This window comes from Aythya ferina (assembly GCF_964211825.1).
Source record: "Aythya ferina genome assembly, chromosome: 4".
Lineage (NCBI taxonomy): Eukaryota > Metazoa > Chordata > Aves > Anseriformes > Anatidae > Aythya > Aythya ferina.
This window is the reverse complement of record NC_140300.1, coordinates 66410083-66427798: the sequence shown is the minus strand read 5'-3', so window position 1 is coordinate 66427798 and position 17716 is coordinate 66410083. Positions and strand designations below refer to the sequence as shown.

Below are 17716 nucleotides of genomic sequence, written 5' to 3'. Positions count from 1 at the left end.
GGAACACACTTGGTGCTCGTCAACTCTTAATGAGGGCCCAGTCCAGAGGATGAGATTTAGGAGTAAACCCTCAGGACACTGCAGGTGGATACGGGATCAACAGAACCAGCTGTTAACAAATTTCAGATCCATTCATACTGAATCACAGTTCACAGAATTTCTAGGTTGGAAGAGACCTCAAGATCACCTAGTCCAACCTCTGACCTAACGCTAACAGTCCCCACTAAACCATATCCCTAAGCTCTACATCTAAACGTCTTTTAAAGACTTCCAGGGATGGTGACTCCACCACTTCCCTGGGCAGCCTGTTCCAATGCCTCACAACCCTTTCAGTAAAGAAGTTCTTCCTAACATCTAACCTAAAACTCCCCTGGCGCAACTTTAGCCCATTCCCCCTCGTCCTGTCACTAGGCACGTGGGAGAACAGGCCAACCCCCACCTCACTACAGCCTCCTTTAAGGTACCTGTAGAGCGCAAAATGCTCTGATGCTGGTAAATGCTACTTTGTAGTACAGAAACAAACATTGAGAGACTCATAACAAACATTTAAAGACTCATGACATAAGCAATACAGACAACTTATCAGGCTACAAATTACTGTTCTAATAACACAGAATTTTACCGTTAATCAATGAACTAGCACAGACTGAGAAAAAATAAAAATAAATAGTGATGTTGAAGTTAATTCTGAAAATTTCAAAGAACTTTAAACTAAAAAAAAAAAAAAAAAAAAGATTTTTTTTTTTTTTTAATTTGAATTTAACCCAATTTCTGACTGATAAATTATTTCTGTCCTGAAACAAGACAAGTTTGAATCTACATATTTCCCTTTTTGAGATCTTCAGGACAATTTTAACAGAAAGTTAACTGTGTGTTAATTTAGTCATAAAAGTGAAATCAAAGGTTCTTAAAACCACTAGATCTGCATTCCGACCTGGAGGTACTCTTCTGGATTTCCATCTGAGCAAATTCAAAAGCTAACCTTGCTCTCACAGATGTTCTAAAAGAAAAGTTCATTTAAGAAAAAAATTGCTTGTTGTGTAATGGATGGCCTTACAGAAGAATCTCAATACTCCATCAGTTCTTCCTAGTCCTACTTGAAATGAAAATGAGCTCTTCCAAAAACCCAACAAACAAAACCACAAATATTTCTCAATAAATATTATTTGCTACATAAAGGGTTGCACAGAAATTTTTTAGAATCTATGTATCTTGACAGCAGGGAGATAAAACATCAATTTCACTTCTAGAATTCAGCTGTAGAAAAGTACTAAACCCTTGTGGGACTGCACGCAAAAAGCCTAGTGCTGCCGAGCTTTCACCCCTATTGAAGTTCATATAGTGGTTTAAGTGTAATATAATACCATTATATTTAATGGTATTTTAAAAGAATGGTCTGAATGACATGGTATATTCAACTATACTTTTTTTTTTTTTTTTTTTTTTTTTTTTTTTTTTTTTTTTTACAAAAATTAATAAAAAATTGTGTTAAATAGACTGCAGGGGCATCTCAGATGATCATTTGGAACTCTGTCTTCTCAAGCTTAAAGGGTAATGTACTGTTTTAAACCCCTTTGACACCACGTCGCACATCTCTCCATACTGAGCTAGCTTTATATCTCTCTGGGTACTCATTACAATATATTCTGTATATATACACAAAACACCCTGTCTGTTAAAGTATAAAATTGCACTTTGCTCTTGGTGTTTAACTGTATCTGCCCCAAGAGGAAATACATATATTTCTTTCTTTGACAGTAAAATTGTAGACTACCAAATTCATAAATATAATGATACAGTTTTGGCAGGGTGAGACTCGTTTGGATGACCATGAAAAGTGAGAGATACAAAAGAGCATAAACTCTTTTTTTCTTTCATTCTCGTTCATCTCCCCTATGCCTGGGTAGACATAATACAGAAGTATATATACAACTATAATATCCCATCATCAAGAAAGTCAGCAATAAAAGGGGTGTCCAATTACTTTTCTCAGAAACAAATTACCTACTATACTTAGGTTTTTGCTAACTCCTCTGTCAAAAGTCACATATTCTGACTTGATAAAACATTTTTTCAGAACAACAGAAACATACTTGCAAGCTGATGCAAGTGCCTAAAGAACACTGAAGACATTTCCTACCTAAGTTTTGCTAGAGCTTAAATGTTTTTTAATGCACTTCTGATTCCTCTGGGTGACAAAAATATTACAGGATTCACAGCACTTGCAGTGAAAGTGGCAGTAATAATCACCTCCAACAGATGACTGTGAACAGAAATGAAAGTTTCTCTAGGATTCAAGCACATTTTTTTTTTTTCAAATCTTCCCTAACAGCCATCTATCATTCTGGTTGATTTTGTGATTGTAATTTCATAGCTTCTATCATGTACTTCAGTTACCATAAACCAAAAAAGTTTCACAGAACAAGAAGGATTACTAACCTTCCAAATAATACTATTCTTTCTTCATTTTTACCATGTGAACACTGTTGTTATTTCACTTCAGAATGATTTTTTTTAATTTTCTACACAAATAAAGGTGGGGGGAGTTGTGCATGTGAGATGGCAGGTGCCACTGTCAGCCTTTTTTTTTTTTTTTTTTTTTTTTTTTTTTTTTTTTTCCAGGCTGCTGTTAGACGTACAACCTCTTTCTTTTGCTTATGTTTCAGGAAGTCACAGCACTAATCATAGGAAGACACGCAACTTAGGTAACATTAGCCTTTTTGCGCTTCCCTGTTTACAGTTCAGTACACAAATCTTCCTTAAATTAAAGTGCACAATCTGATCTAACAAACAACAAACTAAGCTTCAAACAATCTTTATATGTCAAGTATTACAATAATATACCTGTCTATCAAAGCATGTTATTAAGTAAATGAAACATTCTATTATTCTACAAAATGGATACTTACACTCCTCCCCTCTAGGCATTCCATGACAGGACATGCTGTAAATCAGCAAGGCTCATCAGCACATCAAGTAGCTACACTTTTGTGCATCAGCTAAAGACATAGATCTTATTGACAGATAAATCATGAGAGGAAACGAGAGCTTTCCTTCCTCTTCTCATTTCACATGGAAGTTTTGCACAGAAAAAGGGTATATCAACTCTGATTTCAGTCTCATATATGTTCAGTCTTGCACTGAAAAATTAATAGGTTTTTGCTTTGCCATGGAGAGGATATTTGTTAACTGTAGTTTGAAGAGAAGAATGGAGTTAAAAGTTATAGTACAATGTAGAAACTACAACATTTCATTGAGTGCCTACAGGGTTATGGAATGTTATTATTCTATGTTGTATTTACTCATGTAAGTGTATACAAGTACAAAGACTCTAACACTACAAAACACAAAAAATATTCCAACAATTAATATAACTATGAAAAATAGATGAGAAAATCCTAACAAAATGTAAAATAACTGGGGTGGAAACTTCCTTAATATTCTTCACTTGTGAAGAATATTCACTTCCTTAATATTCTTAGTATTTTTATCAGAAGATTAAAAAAAAAAAAAAGTTCAGTAATAACAATATATGTGAAAAAAAGCCTTCTTGCTGGATACTACTTAAAATTTTCTGGCTAAGCAAAATGGTCCACATTTTAAGAGCCAAAAAATCAAAAGAAACACACACATGCTACTAACTCTGATTTGACAATTAAAGATTAAACAGTACTAGTAAAGATGTCTCAACAAGCTACTGCAGGATAGAAGGCAAGGCATCATTCTAGTGATTCTGAACTGAAGGGAGATAAAAGCAAACATCTTTGTCCCTTAGGAACTGAATTCCATTTCCATAAATCAAAGAAGATGCAAAAAAATAAATTCCATGGAATGCCAGAAACTGATCTAGTCTTGCTTACTCACAGTGGCTAGTAAGGATCATTTGCATAGCAAGTTCTGTAAGCTGAGTACATCTATGTTTGCAGTGGTCTTAGAAAATAGGCCTATTGACAATATAAAAAATCCCCCATCCTCTTTACAAAACCCTTCCTTCAAAATCTATAGCTCTGCTTTTGCAAGTAGTATAATAAATATGCATCTCAGCTGAGCAACAATGAGCTCTCCCACTGCTTTAGATCATCCTTTAATTGCACCATTTTTTATTTTTCCAGCCTATTAACCTGAACTCCTCCAGATAAACAGCAAATATGCTGATACAAGTTCACAACACAACAGTATATTTATTCCTTCTTATCACCATCAGGATTAGTACAATACATACACTTGTTCTTTCCAAAACTGTAATGAGACAGAACACTGTTGCACAACTAGCAATGTTTGGTGAAACATTCATTTGTAAGCTGGAGCACAAATAACACAGTGAGAAAGTCTGGCCATAGTCAGTGAATTCTGATAAATAATACAGCCTGCTAACTCTATTACTCTTCTGGTAAATCATGAGAGCTCCCTTTGAGAAAAACAATATAATCTGTAAGTCAAATTGGGAAACGTAAGACAAATGTCATGCATTATTGCCAGAAAACTCCGAAATATGTTAAGTACATTTCAAACATATTGAATAATTCATAAACAATAGCTCCAGAAAAAAAAAAAAAAAAAATCACTTTATATTCTGTGCTGAACAAAGACTGGTAAGCACCAGTTTATTGCTTTTTATTGTATTAGGTATCCAAAGCAACCCAATGAGAAAATACTCAGAATTTAATATCCCAGGGGAAAATAAATAAATAAATAAAATAAATGTATAATGTGTGAGATTAAGTCAATTTAGTATTAACCAGTAACTTATTTTCTTTTCCTTGTGATTTAAAAGTAGTATGTGGTTAAAAGCTAGTAAGATCTTTGTCTTTAATTTGATTTTCTGATGATGACCATATATTACCTTATTTTCTTCTAAATCAAGGTATAAAGGAGTATAACAGCTCATCTAGTTAAATGATCAAAGAAACTAAAATATGAAAGGAGATTACTTAAGTAATATATTTTTAAAAATAATTTATCAATGAAAGTACAATTTGTAAGCTAACTTTCTGGTATGAGTCTAGTCAGGTTTTTGTGTATAGTCTTGTAATATGCTTCCTTCCTGAAGGGTGATGAATCATGGAATGGCTCGGGTTGGAGGGGACCCCAAAGATAATCTAATTCCAACCCCCTTGTCATAGGCAGGGATGCCACCCACTAGATCAGGTTGGCCAAGACCCCATCCAGCCTGGCCTTGAACACCTTCAGGGATGGGGCATCCAAAGCATTTGGATAGTCTGTCACACCAAAACTCCAGTTTAAATGCTTTGCCACAGAATCCATCCCCTTCTGGGACAGTGCCAAAGGCACTGCAGCTGAACATTGGCCAGAATACTGAGCTTGAAAATAGTAGAACCAGAAACTGGAAACAGGCATCAAGTCCACCTTCTCAAACTGTGTATGAAATATGCACGGGACAAAATAATTGTACATTGTGCATTGTTTTTTATAGAAAGGAAGAGGGAACAATATTTCAAAAGACAAAGGAAGATGAAGGAAATCAAAATAGCAGAAACAAGACCTAAAATTGCAAATGTAGAACACAAACGTAGAAGAGCTGGATGGAAGAAAGAGACTTGGAACTACATCCAAAGCCTACCTCTTTCTGACACAAAAACTGTCAGATTTCTACTGTGCACAAGAAAATCACATTTTATATAAAATGTGCTAAAAATATAGCACCAATTCCAGGACATATGTAAAACCAGCATCCTTTTCTTCCATCCTAGCAAAAATAACACAGGACATCTAAGGTGTTGATTAGCTGCTCAAATCCAGTCAATCAACAATACTTTATTCCATTCACTCACTTCTGCCAAGCATTGGAAAATGTCATTGGAAAATTTCATCCTCTTGCCTACTATCCTTCCTGGTCTCTAAATTAAATCAACCTTAAGCAGCCAGGAAAAGAACAGTTTTCCTATCCAAAAACTGGAAGAAAGAACATAAATTTTTTCCTAATTTCATAGTTAACACTTCACATGGATCAAACAGGTAAGCAGCAGTAATATCCTTCTGTGAAAGTTACAGTAAAACTCCACATACATATTACAGCTCTAATGCCGCTTAAAATCATTGCAGAACTTGTCTTAAAGAAACCAGAGCACTTGAAGAGGGGTGTTCATTTATGGACATAAAATTATGTAACGGACATTTATATGTCCATTAAAATACGTTAAGTCTTAAAATGCATGAATATACTGTGAGTGAAGGAAAAAATATTCAGCTAATTTATAGAAAAATTGAGGAGGAAAACAGCACAGTTCTCTTACAGCACTTCACTAGAACTTTAACAAAGTAATATTTTTGCTGTTAAAAAACAGCATTCTTCATTTGTGATGTTTGCTATACCAATTTGTATGCTCAGACATTTCCATGAATCACGCCCAGCATGGCAAGAAAAACTGGACAAGACACTAATTTATAACTGAAGAAGAAACAAACCCGTTTCTTATATTAGGTCTCTAGTGAATTGCACAGACAGACACCCTACATCTTCAAAAGCAAAAATATTTCCTCAGACAGAAAATTAGTTACTGAAAGAAACGGCAGTACCAGCTGATTCATTAAGCATTTCTGTGCAACACGGAGAATAAAGCATGTATTAATCTGAAACTCATCCACATCAGATGGCTGCAGTAAGAACATGTCACACAGATGCCTTTAGCAACATACAGAAGCTGTTAACATACAAATTTAACTGCTTATCTTAAGCAAAACAAGCTTTCCAGCATACATGTATTTGTTTTTAAGCAACATTACTTCTCTTTTCACTCCTATATATAAAAATAACTTAACAGCATGTCAATGGATGATACTAACAGAAAACTATCTTGTAAACATTCATGTAACTCGAATAAGTAATGCTTTGAGAATGTATCTAATATCAGGAATATATGGCTATTTCAAGCAACAGGAAATTTCTGTGGTTTTAGTACCCTTGGCGTCAAAATATTAGTTATTCTGGAGTGGAAAGTAACTACCAAGAAACATACTGAGTAATAGAGACAGTATGTGTGTGCTGTACATTTTGATTAAGTGACCAAAACTATACAAAAATGACACTGGTGCTTTGCTGCCTTCCTCATATCTTTCATTTCTAGTATTTACAATGCTATATTGATTTAGCTTTATTTCAATTACCCACTAAGTATTGGTACAAATCCTGTTTTGCAGGACCAAAACTCCCTTTGCAAATCTTAGGTGAGGAATGTTCCAGTCAGCTCCCCGTGCTCAGCCTGCAGAGCTTGGAGGACACCAGGTAACACTCTAGTTCAATTGTGACATAGTTGTAGAATAAGACAAGCACAAAGTAACATGTTGCTACATAGGAAATATAATCTAATATTCACCATTCATTCAAGGTGAAATTTGAATCTCTAAAAATATGTTAGTTAAAAGCATAACATATTCCTCTTAGGCATACATAAAGATGATGGATTGCAACATATAAAGCATCACATCTCCAAGAAGCTGCCATTTCTGTTTGTCCTAAAATTAACCAGTAGCTATGTATTGCAATATATCTTGGTATTTTCTTGATAGCTGGTTCATGTAAATTGGTAAAAAAAAAAAAAAAAAAAAAAAAAAAAAGGAAGTGAAACAGAGACCTACTTTGTTACTTTGTCCTATACAAACCCAAAACTGAAGATCTCAGTGATCTCAGAGTAAAGTCAGGTCATATTTGCCTGCTTTTACTAAAAGGCCCATCAGTAAAATGCTGCATGTTTCAACACTGGCAGTCTACAAGGGATGCTGTGTCAAAGATAAGCATATGTGGTGCATTATTATTAAAGGAACAAAAAGCTTTGTGTCTCAAGGGAGACTTAGGACAACTTTTTGTATTTCGGATTTGCTCATTTCTACAACATCCTTTTTATGACTTCAGGAGCAGCATTTCAGCAATATCTGGAAGACACTACTCTACATAAACGACATAATCATTTATTTATGCCAAACACCACAATATGACAATTGTTAGTGATAAGGATTTAAACTAACATGCGGAATTGCCTTCTCAAGTGTCAAGGAATATTAAAGATCATATCTTACTGGAAGCTTCTCATCGAAGGGACTGCCACAGACAAAGAATTGGAGGCTAATCCCCATTGTGTGTCATAGGATATTGCCACTTTCACACTCTGCGTCTGCCTTGTACAACTGATTCAGAGAGTAATTACAGCAGAGATAAGTCTTTTCCGGAATATACACAATTAATTCTCTTGTAAAAAGGGGGAAAGAAGCCTGACACTTCAATAACGTTTAAATACATCTAATCTCTTCCTGTTCTGCTCCTAGTATTTCCTAAATATGAGGAAGAAAGAAGATTTGAAAGTACTTTACAACTGTCTGTTCTTATGTAAATCACCCATGGATGTGTAATATCCCATCAGAAAACAGCCAACATGAAATAATACTACAAACCAGTAGAACATAAAGTGAGTGGGTAACCAGTACAAAGACGAACCTAGAATGCCACTTTTTTTTAATACGTAAGGACAATTATTCTTTTCAAATAAGGTTATCTTGCTTCTTTAAAATTTGAGGAGTATATTTTTAAGTTTATAAAATAGATTGAACTAATCAAAATTTCTCCATTTTGCCAACAATTCCAAAAATTGTATTCACCATGAGTTCATTTTTTTTTTTTTTTTGCAAATTGATTTCCATTAATTTTGCCAAATCTCATTCTCAGCCTGTCAAAACAAGTTGTGATTCCAGTACTGCACATTCCAATGCATCTATATTGGCAGAACTATATTCTGAAGTGATTTTTACACTTAAACACAGTGTCCTTCAAAAACCATTTGTCAAGAGTATTCAAGTGCATCTCAGGCTTTCTGTAACACTTCAAACTTGGATAAGTCATATTTAGGATCCTTCAAAACCACAGCAACTGACTAATTGCCCATTATTGAAATCAGACCACAGAAAAGAACTAAGTTTGTCATCATTCTGCACTTCAGGATTATACAAGTTATATTTAGGAAAAGCAAAACAAATCAACAACAATAATAATAATAATAAAAAAACAACACACAAACACAAAGACAGAACAAAACAAACAACATCTATGATTCTATGATTCAAAAAAACACACACATGGCTTAACATAGATTTTAGACATGAAGACTGAACTTGTTTACAATTTGCAAAGATAAAAGAAAAAAATACATGTTTTGTTTTGGTGATTCTACAGTACATGGAACTAAAGCATTAATCTCTACAGTTTAAGGTAAAGCTCAATTAGCTATCACTGTGCCTAGCTAGTCCATAAATGTAAAAAACTCCTTTTTACATTTGATAAGGAGCCACAAAAAAACAAGCATTTGATAAAGAGGCAACTCCACAGCAGAAAACTACCTCCAACTGCTGAGCTATAAAAAAGATTCATTACCTGACTTGACTTTGCCTCTTGCTCTACTCAGAATTCACACAAACTGCCCCACTACATTTTTTATTTCAATGGGACAACATGCATGACTCAAGTTACACAAGGACATTAAGGGTGAAAGGATAATGATGTTAGCAGTCATTTTTCAGTGTTAATGTTTCTGTACCAATGACAACGGTAAAATAAATATTACTGTAGGCAGCACTCAGTTATTTTTGTCACTATACCATGAAAATATTTTCTATTTGAAGTAGTTCTAAGTTATCAAACCAAACCAGGAAGAAAGATTTATTTTTTAAAAAAATATATATAGAGAGATGCATATTTAATGTAGAGATGAATGGGAAACAGCTGATGTTTCACACATTTTCCTGTGCCCAATGGAAACAGAGACTTCCATTTGGTTTGTATATTTTAGGTAAAAGGAAAAAAAAGAAAGTGCAAGTAAATAACTCCTTGTCATGAACCTACACGATGAACTCAATTTCTTTGATCTTCTGGATAAGAGGTCATTTTCACCAATGAGTACAGCACTGAGAGAAAGCCAAAGCTCTGAACCCAAATTTTAAGTTCACCATCTTCTAGGAGCTTTAGAGCAGTTTTGGGTGCCAGACATGTTGGAGGCCACTCTCCTCCAGCTCCTGAAGCAAGTATTTTTAAGGACATAATATGAGAACAGAGGAAGCAATTCCACTGCTCTGCCTACATATATTTATTTCATCAAAGACACAAAGACACTTTTGGTTAATAAGAGCTACAGTGCAAAATTATCCTTAAAAGAAAACAAAGCATTTGAAGAACTATGACTTATCTACTATAGCAGGTTGTTGTTTTTACAACTTTTAAATTTCCATATTCAGAATGACAGTGTTCTGAACTCTAAATACAAGGATAAAAATGATAGTTAACCACCAGTTGCCATGCCAGAAACATACTGTAGACAAATGAAAATGTACAATTTTATCAGCCAATAATTTCCATTCTATTTTTTGTCTAGACATACTAATACTGACCATTTTACAAACATATAAATCACTGTGGGATTTACAGAACATTAAAGCATCTTTTGGCAAATTTTATATAAGCAAAGAAAATATTTTTATCAGAATTTTATAGCAAAAAGAATTTATAGCTGCTTCAGGCACCTCAGTAACAAGGAGCAAACTGCAGAAGGCTCCTCTTGGGAAAGCAGAGAAATGCAAATAGGGGATTGTGACAACCGTATGATGCCCAAAGTGGGTTATTGAGCCTTGCAGGTGTGCCACAGGGTGGAAGGTGAATCTGGGATGAGCAGCTGGGGCTTACCCTACCCAGCCCCACAAAAAGCCCCAAAGCAAACTGAAGTCCTCTGCTGCTTTTCAGAGGACTTCAAGATGCATTCTTAGCCTCATACAGGCTTGCTTAGGAAATGGTTTAGCAGGTAGTAGTGTGATGGTTGGACCAGATGATCTTGAAGGTCTTTTCCAACCTTTATGATTCTATGATCAGGGACACACTTGGCGATAACTATAAGTACAGACTTTTTGGACAGTGAGACTTTTTGGATGCTTAAAATCAAAACTATGTTGGAAAGAGCTGCTCCGGAACCGCTTAACATTAAAGAAGCCTAAGCTGACTGGGTGCCTCCCCTGTTTGATTTCTGAAGTCCTTCAACAAGTAAGTAGACTTTAGTGTAGTGATTCCACAGATGCTGACAAAGCAATAGTCACTTTGATCCAGAAGATTGCCAAAAATGTTAAGTTTTGGCACAAGCTCTAAGTGTGTTTTTAGTGAGCTTTTATACTAGTCTGTCATTTAAATTCTAGCTGCTCTAGAAAATTCTGGCAGCTCTTACAACTGGTAAGAGGGGACAAAAAAACCCACACGCCTTCACAAATAAAACCCCCAACCTTTTGCAGATACATAGGATTGCAGGAGAAATTGAAAATAAATAAATAAATACACAGACGGCCAAAGCCAAGATGCTGACTCCATGATTATGCATCTGACACAAAAAAATTCCTTTCTCCCTCCAATTCTCTGGACATCTCTTACACTGTTTTATTTTATTTCATCTTAAAGTAGAGTATAAACCTTAAATGTAGCTTTATCTCCCAATCATGCTTTATTTAATAGCAGCAAATGAGATATGTTGAATCCTTTCAAAATTACATTTCAAATCACTAAATGTGGTCTCAAGACTCTCACTTGTACTCTCCATTTTTTTGTTTTATTTTTTAAACCCTAAAGTGTCAAAACTGAAGTCTGTTAAACATAGATTAAATACATCATAATCACTTTTACTCAAGGAAATCCTTATTTCATGACCCTAGGCAGACAAACTTTTCTGTCTCTTATGCCTTCAGAAGAACTGAAACCCCTATGGACCTTTTTTCCACAACTGGCAATATACACAGGTGAACTTTGACAACAGATACAGCAACAGGTAACTACAGCTCACTGTATCAACATGGGATAATTTAAAACTGACAAAGTTGTTGACCAGTTAATAGCATATGTTTTGAGCTAGGCTGATATAAAATTAATGCTCCAAGACTGTGAAGAAGCTTGATGTTTCCAATGTCTCATTTTGTCATTTAATTTTAGATAATAATTGCATAATACATCATTTTTTAATGTAGCCAAATATGAAACAAAGAATATTGATGACCTGTATTTATTTTGCAGATGTTACTATAACAAAGGAATCTTTCATTCTTTAGCAGCATTATATTACTCAATGCTAAACTTAGTTGTTTGTGCTGATGTAAAAACATATTACTTTTTGTTAGTATTTAAAAGATGCAGTGCAACTTTGCCACAGTCACAGGGCTAGAATTTCTGACCTCTTGTTTGAGCCTGACATTGTGTAGTGGGTTTACGTGGCAAGGTTTTGGTAGCAGAGGGCCATAGGGGCAGCTTCTGTTTTACCTCACTCAGCCACTTAAGGCTATTCTGCCTCATCTTAAAGTGTTAGTACTCGAAGTGTTAGTACTTAAAGTGTTAGTACTTGGTAGCTCGTATAAGATCAGCAAGCATAAGAATTCATTATTTTATTTAAATTAAAAATACATCTACTTAAGCTGGAAAAAAACAAATCTACCGGACAGTCTTGTAGACATGAAACAGCTCATTATTCCGTTAGTATTCATAATTTACCAGGAAATGTGCTAGACCCTTCAAGATTTCTGGCATATGCATACAGTACTGTGCTACTTCTCTGCCACTAATACTCTAAGACAACTTTAATACTATGATACTGTAAGACAACTGTCAATATAATCTTTTAAAAGAAACTTCTACTAGCAGTGCATCTAGATAGTAGCCAATTCAGAGGCTGTCAAGTCCCTAAAACCATTCAGTCAGTGCTCTCACAGTGTTAATCTGAATAGTTAACATAGCCTTAAGCTAGTTATTTTGCAGCTGGTGTGAAATTGTATTTCTTTTGTTTCTGGTCTTGAATAACATTATCAGACAAATGAACTTAAAAAAATAAAATAATAATAATAGTTCTCCCACTTACCAACTCTTCACGAAGTTGGGCTATGAGTTCGTCTCTCTCCTTCAGCTGCAACTTCAGCACCGAACATTCATCTTTAATTCCATCCTACAAAAAATATTAAAAGAGATGTTATAATAGGTTTAATGCTTTTACTTGGTCTTGACAAGAAAAGGCTGAGATGATTCACATAGTGTGAGATGATTACATTCAAGTAATGAAACTCAATTCTCCTTTGTCATCTGTTGTATTTTCAATAACACATTCTAAAGTTGTAGCATAAACAAATTAAAGCATCCAAAGACATTACACAAAAATGTGAATAGTTCCCTGCACAGAAGTCCATTTCATTATTTTCTGATTATTCGAAGCCCTTTTTATTGAAGATCCCATCAGGTCATTCCCTTTCAGTTAAGGAATATCTACAAAATGTCATAATTTTTCTCATACAAAAAAACATTAGAGAAGTATCATTTCTGAAGCATTATTGTGGAGTTTATGATCTTGAAGAGGGCAAAAAAGAAATTAAAGAAGACATGCACAGGAAAAGTAAAGCTCCCTTCTCATGCATACCTCTTTTTTTCCCCCACATCATTCAAAACAACAGCAATTCTGATATTAGATGAGCAGAGAAAAAAAAACATTTTCCACTTAGTACTTAGTGATATAACCACTGACAACACCTCAATTTGATGTGCATGAAAATGAACCTAGTAGCTAAACTGTAGCCAAATCCAGATCCATGAGGCAGTCTGCAAACAATTCCATTGCAGTCTGCAGTTTTTGCAGCTTGCAAAAAATCTCCAGGCAATTTTGAGAATTCATGCAAATCTAAACACCTTTGGAGAAGAAATGTCTATCACATTTTTGTGTGTTGTTCTAGTAAACACCCAAGAGGAGAAACCCAAATTAAATTTCTGAAGTGTTGAAGACTAAAAACCCAACAAACTAACCAGTCCAAAAAAATACATATATATCATAATAATTGGTCTTACAACTATAAATGGAGAACTGCATCCTTATACCTTTCTAGTTCAAAGACTTATTTAAAACATTTATGAAATTTGCTGGTTTCTATTATTTTTGCCAAATCAAAACAAAACAAAAGCAAGCCATAAGCCAAAGAAAACTTCTGGGAACTAACATATGCGTGTGTATATATATACAAACATACATGTATGTATATATACATAAATATATATATACACACACACACCACAGTTCTGTCCTTAGTTTAAGAGTACTCCAGTTTAAATGCATAACATTGTCAAGAGCACACAATAAACATAAAAATGGTAACAAAAGTGTTGTCTCAGTAGTTCTCAATAAAGAGTAGGCTTAATGGGGAAAAATATATACAGGTATATATATTTTTATATATATGTGGCATGGCATGTCTGGCTGGTGATCCCTGTGTCAAGTGAGGTTGGGAAATTCTAACATATATTGCTTCTTGACAACTGAAGGGCAAATATATATTGATTTAAAAAACACCACTTAACCCTGCTTTGTACCCAGATTCCTGACCACAAACATCTTAACTGCAGAATCATTGTCAACAAAACAGGTATTTCATCTGCCACCCAAGCATCTCAGAAAAGAATTCCTTGCAATTTGCTGTACATCAATTTGCATATGTATGCAAGTTACCCAGAACTGGCTAATAAAAGGCAAGCGCTAGCAATTCCCAGATTTTTATGTCACTGTTTAGTAAAATAAGTACTAATAAACAATCCACACCACACAGGGTTTGCAAGAAGCTAAGAGCTCTTTCTTATTGAACAGAGTGTAGAATCAGGATTTTGTAATCCTATTTGGCTGCACAGTATTTTTGTATGCATCATTCGTTCTCAAAATGTAAGACAAAAGAGAAGAAAAATGCTGCTTGGTGCTTCTATGTATCTATTATATTTTGAAGACATTCCTACTATAATACCAACTGACAACAGGAATACAAGAAACACAGTATCATCCAGGAATAAAAGAGAAAAAAAGTAGAGCAGATTGCAGAAAGGCTTGGGTAATTTCAGTATCCCATATATCTGTCTGAATGTATTAGTAACAGAAGAACAAAACGCAATGGAACCAACTATCTGTTGCCAAGACTACAGTTCTTCCAGAAAGCAACTTCTGAGAGCTAGAAAAGAAGAGAAGGCTCCACAATCACATTCTGTATAAGGACCATAAAATATTTCAATGAAGGATTGTATGGAGGATACCAACAAAATAACATATATTTGCAACATTTGGCAGCATGAAAAGCTGGTAGAATGCTGCATTATTTATTAGTCTAGAGGGCAAGCAGCAATGCATATCAAATTGTGTGAATTTGGAAACAGATTACCTTTACTCTCTGGTAATATTTCATTATCCACTGTGAAACTGCAGTACATCACAAGGCAGTCAAGGAAAGGCCAACACATTTGTTGAGGAAAGCTTCTCAAAGTGAATGAGGAATAAAAGACACACTCCAATAGGAATTTATTGTAAAAATTAAACTACCTAAGAACCAGAGTACCCTTCTAAAGAACTGTCACAAAAGCAGACATTACAGAGGAATGGACTTGGAAAGGATCATCTGTTGTTAGCAGAGAGTGCAACCACTGCATTATCAGTCTATGCCGTTGTTATGAAGTCAAAAGAAATATCTCCCCCAATACAGTAGAGTATTAAAATATATGTATATATAAAATATATATAAAAAATGAGTACTGTAGGACTATATCATTCAGACTTTATTCAGACATACAAGATGTCTGAATAAAGATGTCCATGTATTCCTATGTTTAGAAAAATAATCTTGCCTATAATGCTGGTTATTATAATGCTAATTATGATAATGTATGCAAAATATTTCTCACCTCATAGCATCCCTTATAGTATTTATAGAGCCTAAGAGAATAACAAATTTACATATAAGTATACCTTAGTTCAAGTGCCAACCAGAATCAATTAAGAGATCAAACATTTAAAATTCTGCTAAGTAACAGTTACCATTTCTTAGCATTTACTATATCAACATCCCTGGACACTGTAGTTTCTTACCTTTCTGCAAAAAGATTTTAGAACTGTATATTTTATCAAGAATTCCAGACCAATGAGAATGTGGATGACACGAAAATATTAGTTACCATTTCAAATCATTTCATCATATATTCCATGCATGTGTTCATAAACTGTCTCACTACATTTTAGGCTTTTGAGGATATTTTATTGAGTTTAATAAATTATGTACTACATATTAAAAACAGTATTACATACTATAATCTTATTCTCTTTACTTTTATAAATTTTCTTTATACTATTTTGAGAAAAAAAAAAAGAAAAAAAAGAAAAAAAAAAAGGATAAGATATCTGCTCTCCCATATAGTAAGCATGTTCATAACAGAGACTTTTCCAAAACTGCAAATACGTGATAAAAAGCGAAGTCAATTAACAGCTGGTTCTGAAAAAGTACTGTTAGACTGTAGGGGACACAGCATGCTCTGTAAATGAAGTGCTTTGTCTTCAAACTATTTTCTTTTGTTAAATTAAGGTAATCAAAGAAAAAAAAAAGTTTTTAGTCTAAATTTCAGCTCTCAGCTTCTCAGCTCTTACAGAACTGGCTTCCAAGTATACTTCACACACACACACACACACACACACACACACACACACACAAAAGCAAAATCTTCTCAGAAGAGCATCAGTCGTATTTTTTGATTACATTCTCTGATACTGTTAAAAAAAATAAAAAATCCAGGATTTAGTTTATATTCAGTATGGATCTACTGTTGTAATTGTATGTGATTATGGTCAGGATGCTCTTCAAATCACCATCTTTTTACCTCTTCAGATTATCAGCCTTTCACTTATTTTCAGTCTTACTTTATGACAGCAATTGGTATGTCTCAGTGCTAGCATTCTCCTATTTTAGTTTAATTCTGTCCATCTGGAAAACTGCTAAACATAATAGCAAACTTGTTTCTCATCAGATCAGGTCACAGGATGACAAACTGTACTGCACGTGTGAAGACAGCTGCAGTAGGTTATACATAAGTGCCAGAAAGCAAAATAATTTCCATTTTGAAAACTTTATACCTCTTCATTCTTAGGAGCCAATGGGCATATTGTACTTGTGGAAATCACAAAGTGCTATAAACAGAACTAAACAAGTATTATGGAAGATAAATGTAATGCAATCTGACTTCGATATAAAATGAATATGCTGCCAAAATAGCTCCATAAAATTAGAATATTATAAAAATCATTTGATAAATGTGCTATATTTCAGCTAAGTAGAAACTTAACCAACTTAGGGTCATACAAAAAATTAACAACTGCTTAGCTTGTAGTTTCTTAAAAAAAATATCATCCTAAGTGGAACAATCCAAACTAAGAAATTTAGAACTGAGTGCCAGGTCCAGAAAGCTACATAAAGGCCGTGACAACTGAAGCTTCTTCTAAGTTATGCAGCAGACTCATACAGCAAATTCAGTGTTTCTGAATAACTATCAAGACCATTCAGAGAAAACACTGGTTACTTTAACATTAAGAGGATTTTTATGACAGCAGTATAGGAGTCTAGATTATGTACAGGGTTAGGGATGTCTTATGGTCCACTTTATACTTTGCATCTGAAAAGCAGCAATTACTTTTGAAGATCTTACCTGAAATTTGTAGAAAAGTACCATGTTGTATTTAGAAACTGAGATCCTACTTGTTTTAACATGTAGCATGTCAAGATGTTGTTTTATTAACAAGAAAAAATAAAATGTTTTTTTGGGATTAGTCTAGTAAGTAGAGTTCTGGATATTGCAGTTTGTGGTATCAAAAAAGTCCTGTCCCATCCCCTCAGGTAATTGTTTTATTGGTTGCAATTG

At 34.3% G+C, this 17716-nt stretch overlaps 1 protein-coding gene across 6 annotated transcripts in view; it reads right to left on the bottom strand.

The window, feature by feature from the left end:
- The window catches only part of CCSER1 (coiled-coil serine rich protein 1), a 695877-nt gene that overhangs the window by 257920 nt on the left and 420241 nt on the right, over nt 1-17716 (bottom strand). For all 6 annotated transcript variants that reach the window (XM_084516947.1, XM_084516950.1, XM_084516951.1 and 3 more), the window contains one exon: nt 12879-12962. In XM_084516947.1, the coding sequence (XP_084373073.1) occupies nt 12879-12962 (84 nt within the window). The remainder of the gene's footprint in view (nt 1-12878; nt 12963-17716) is intronic.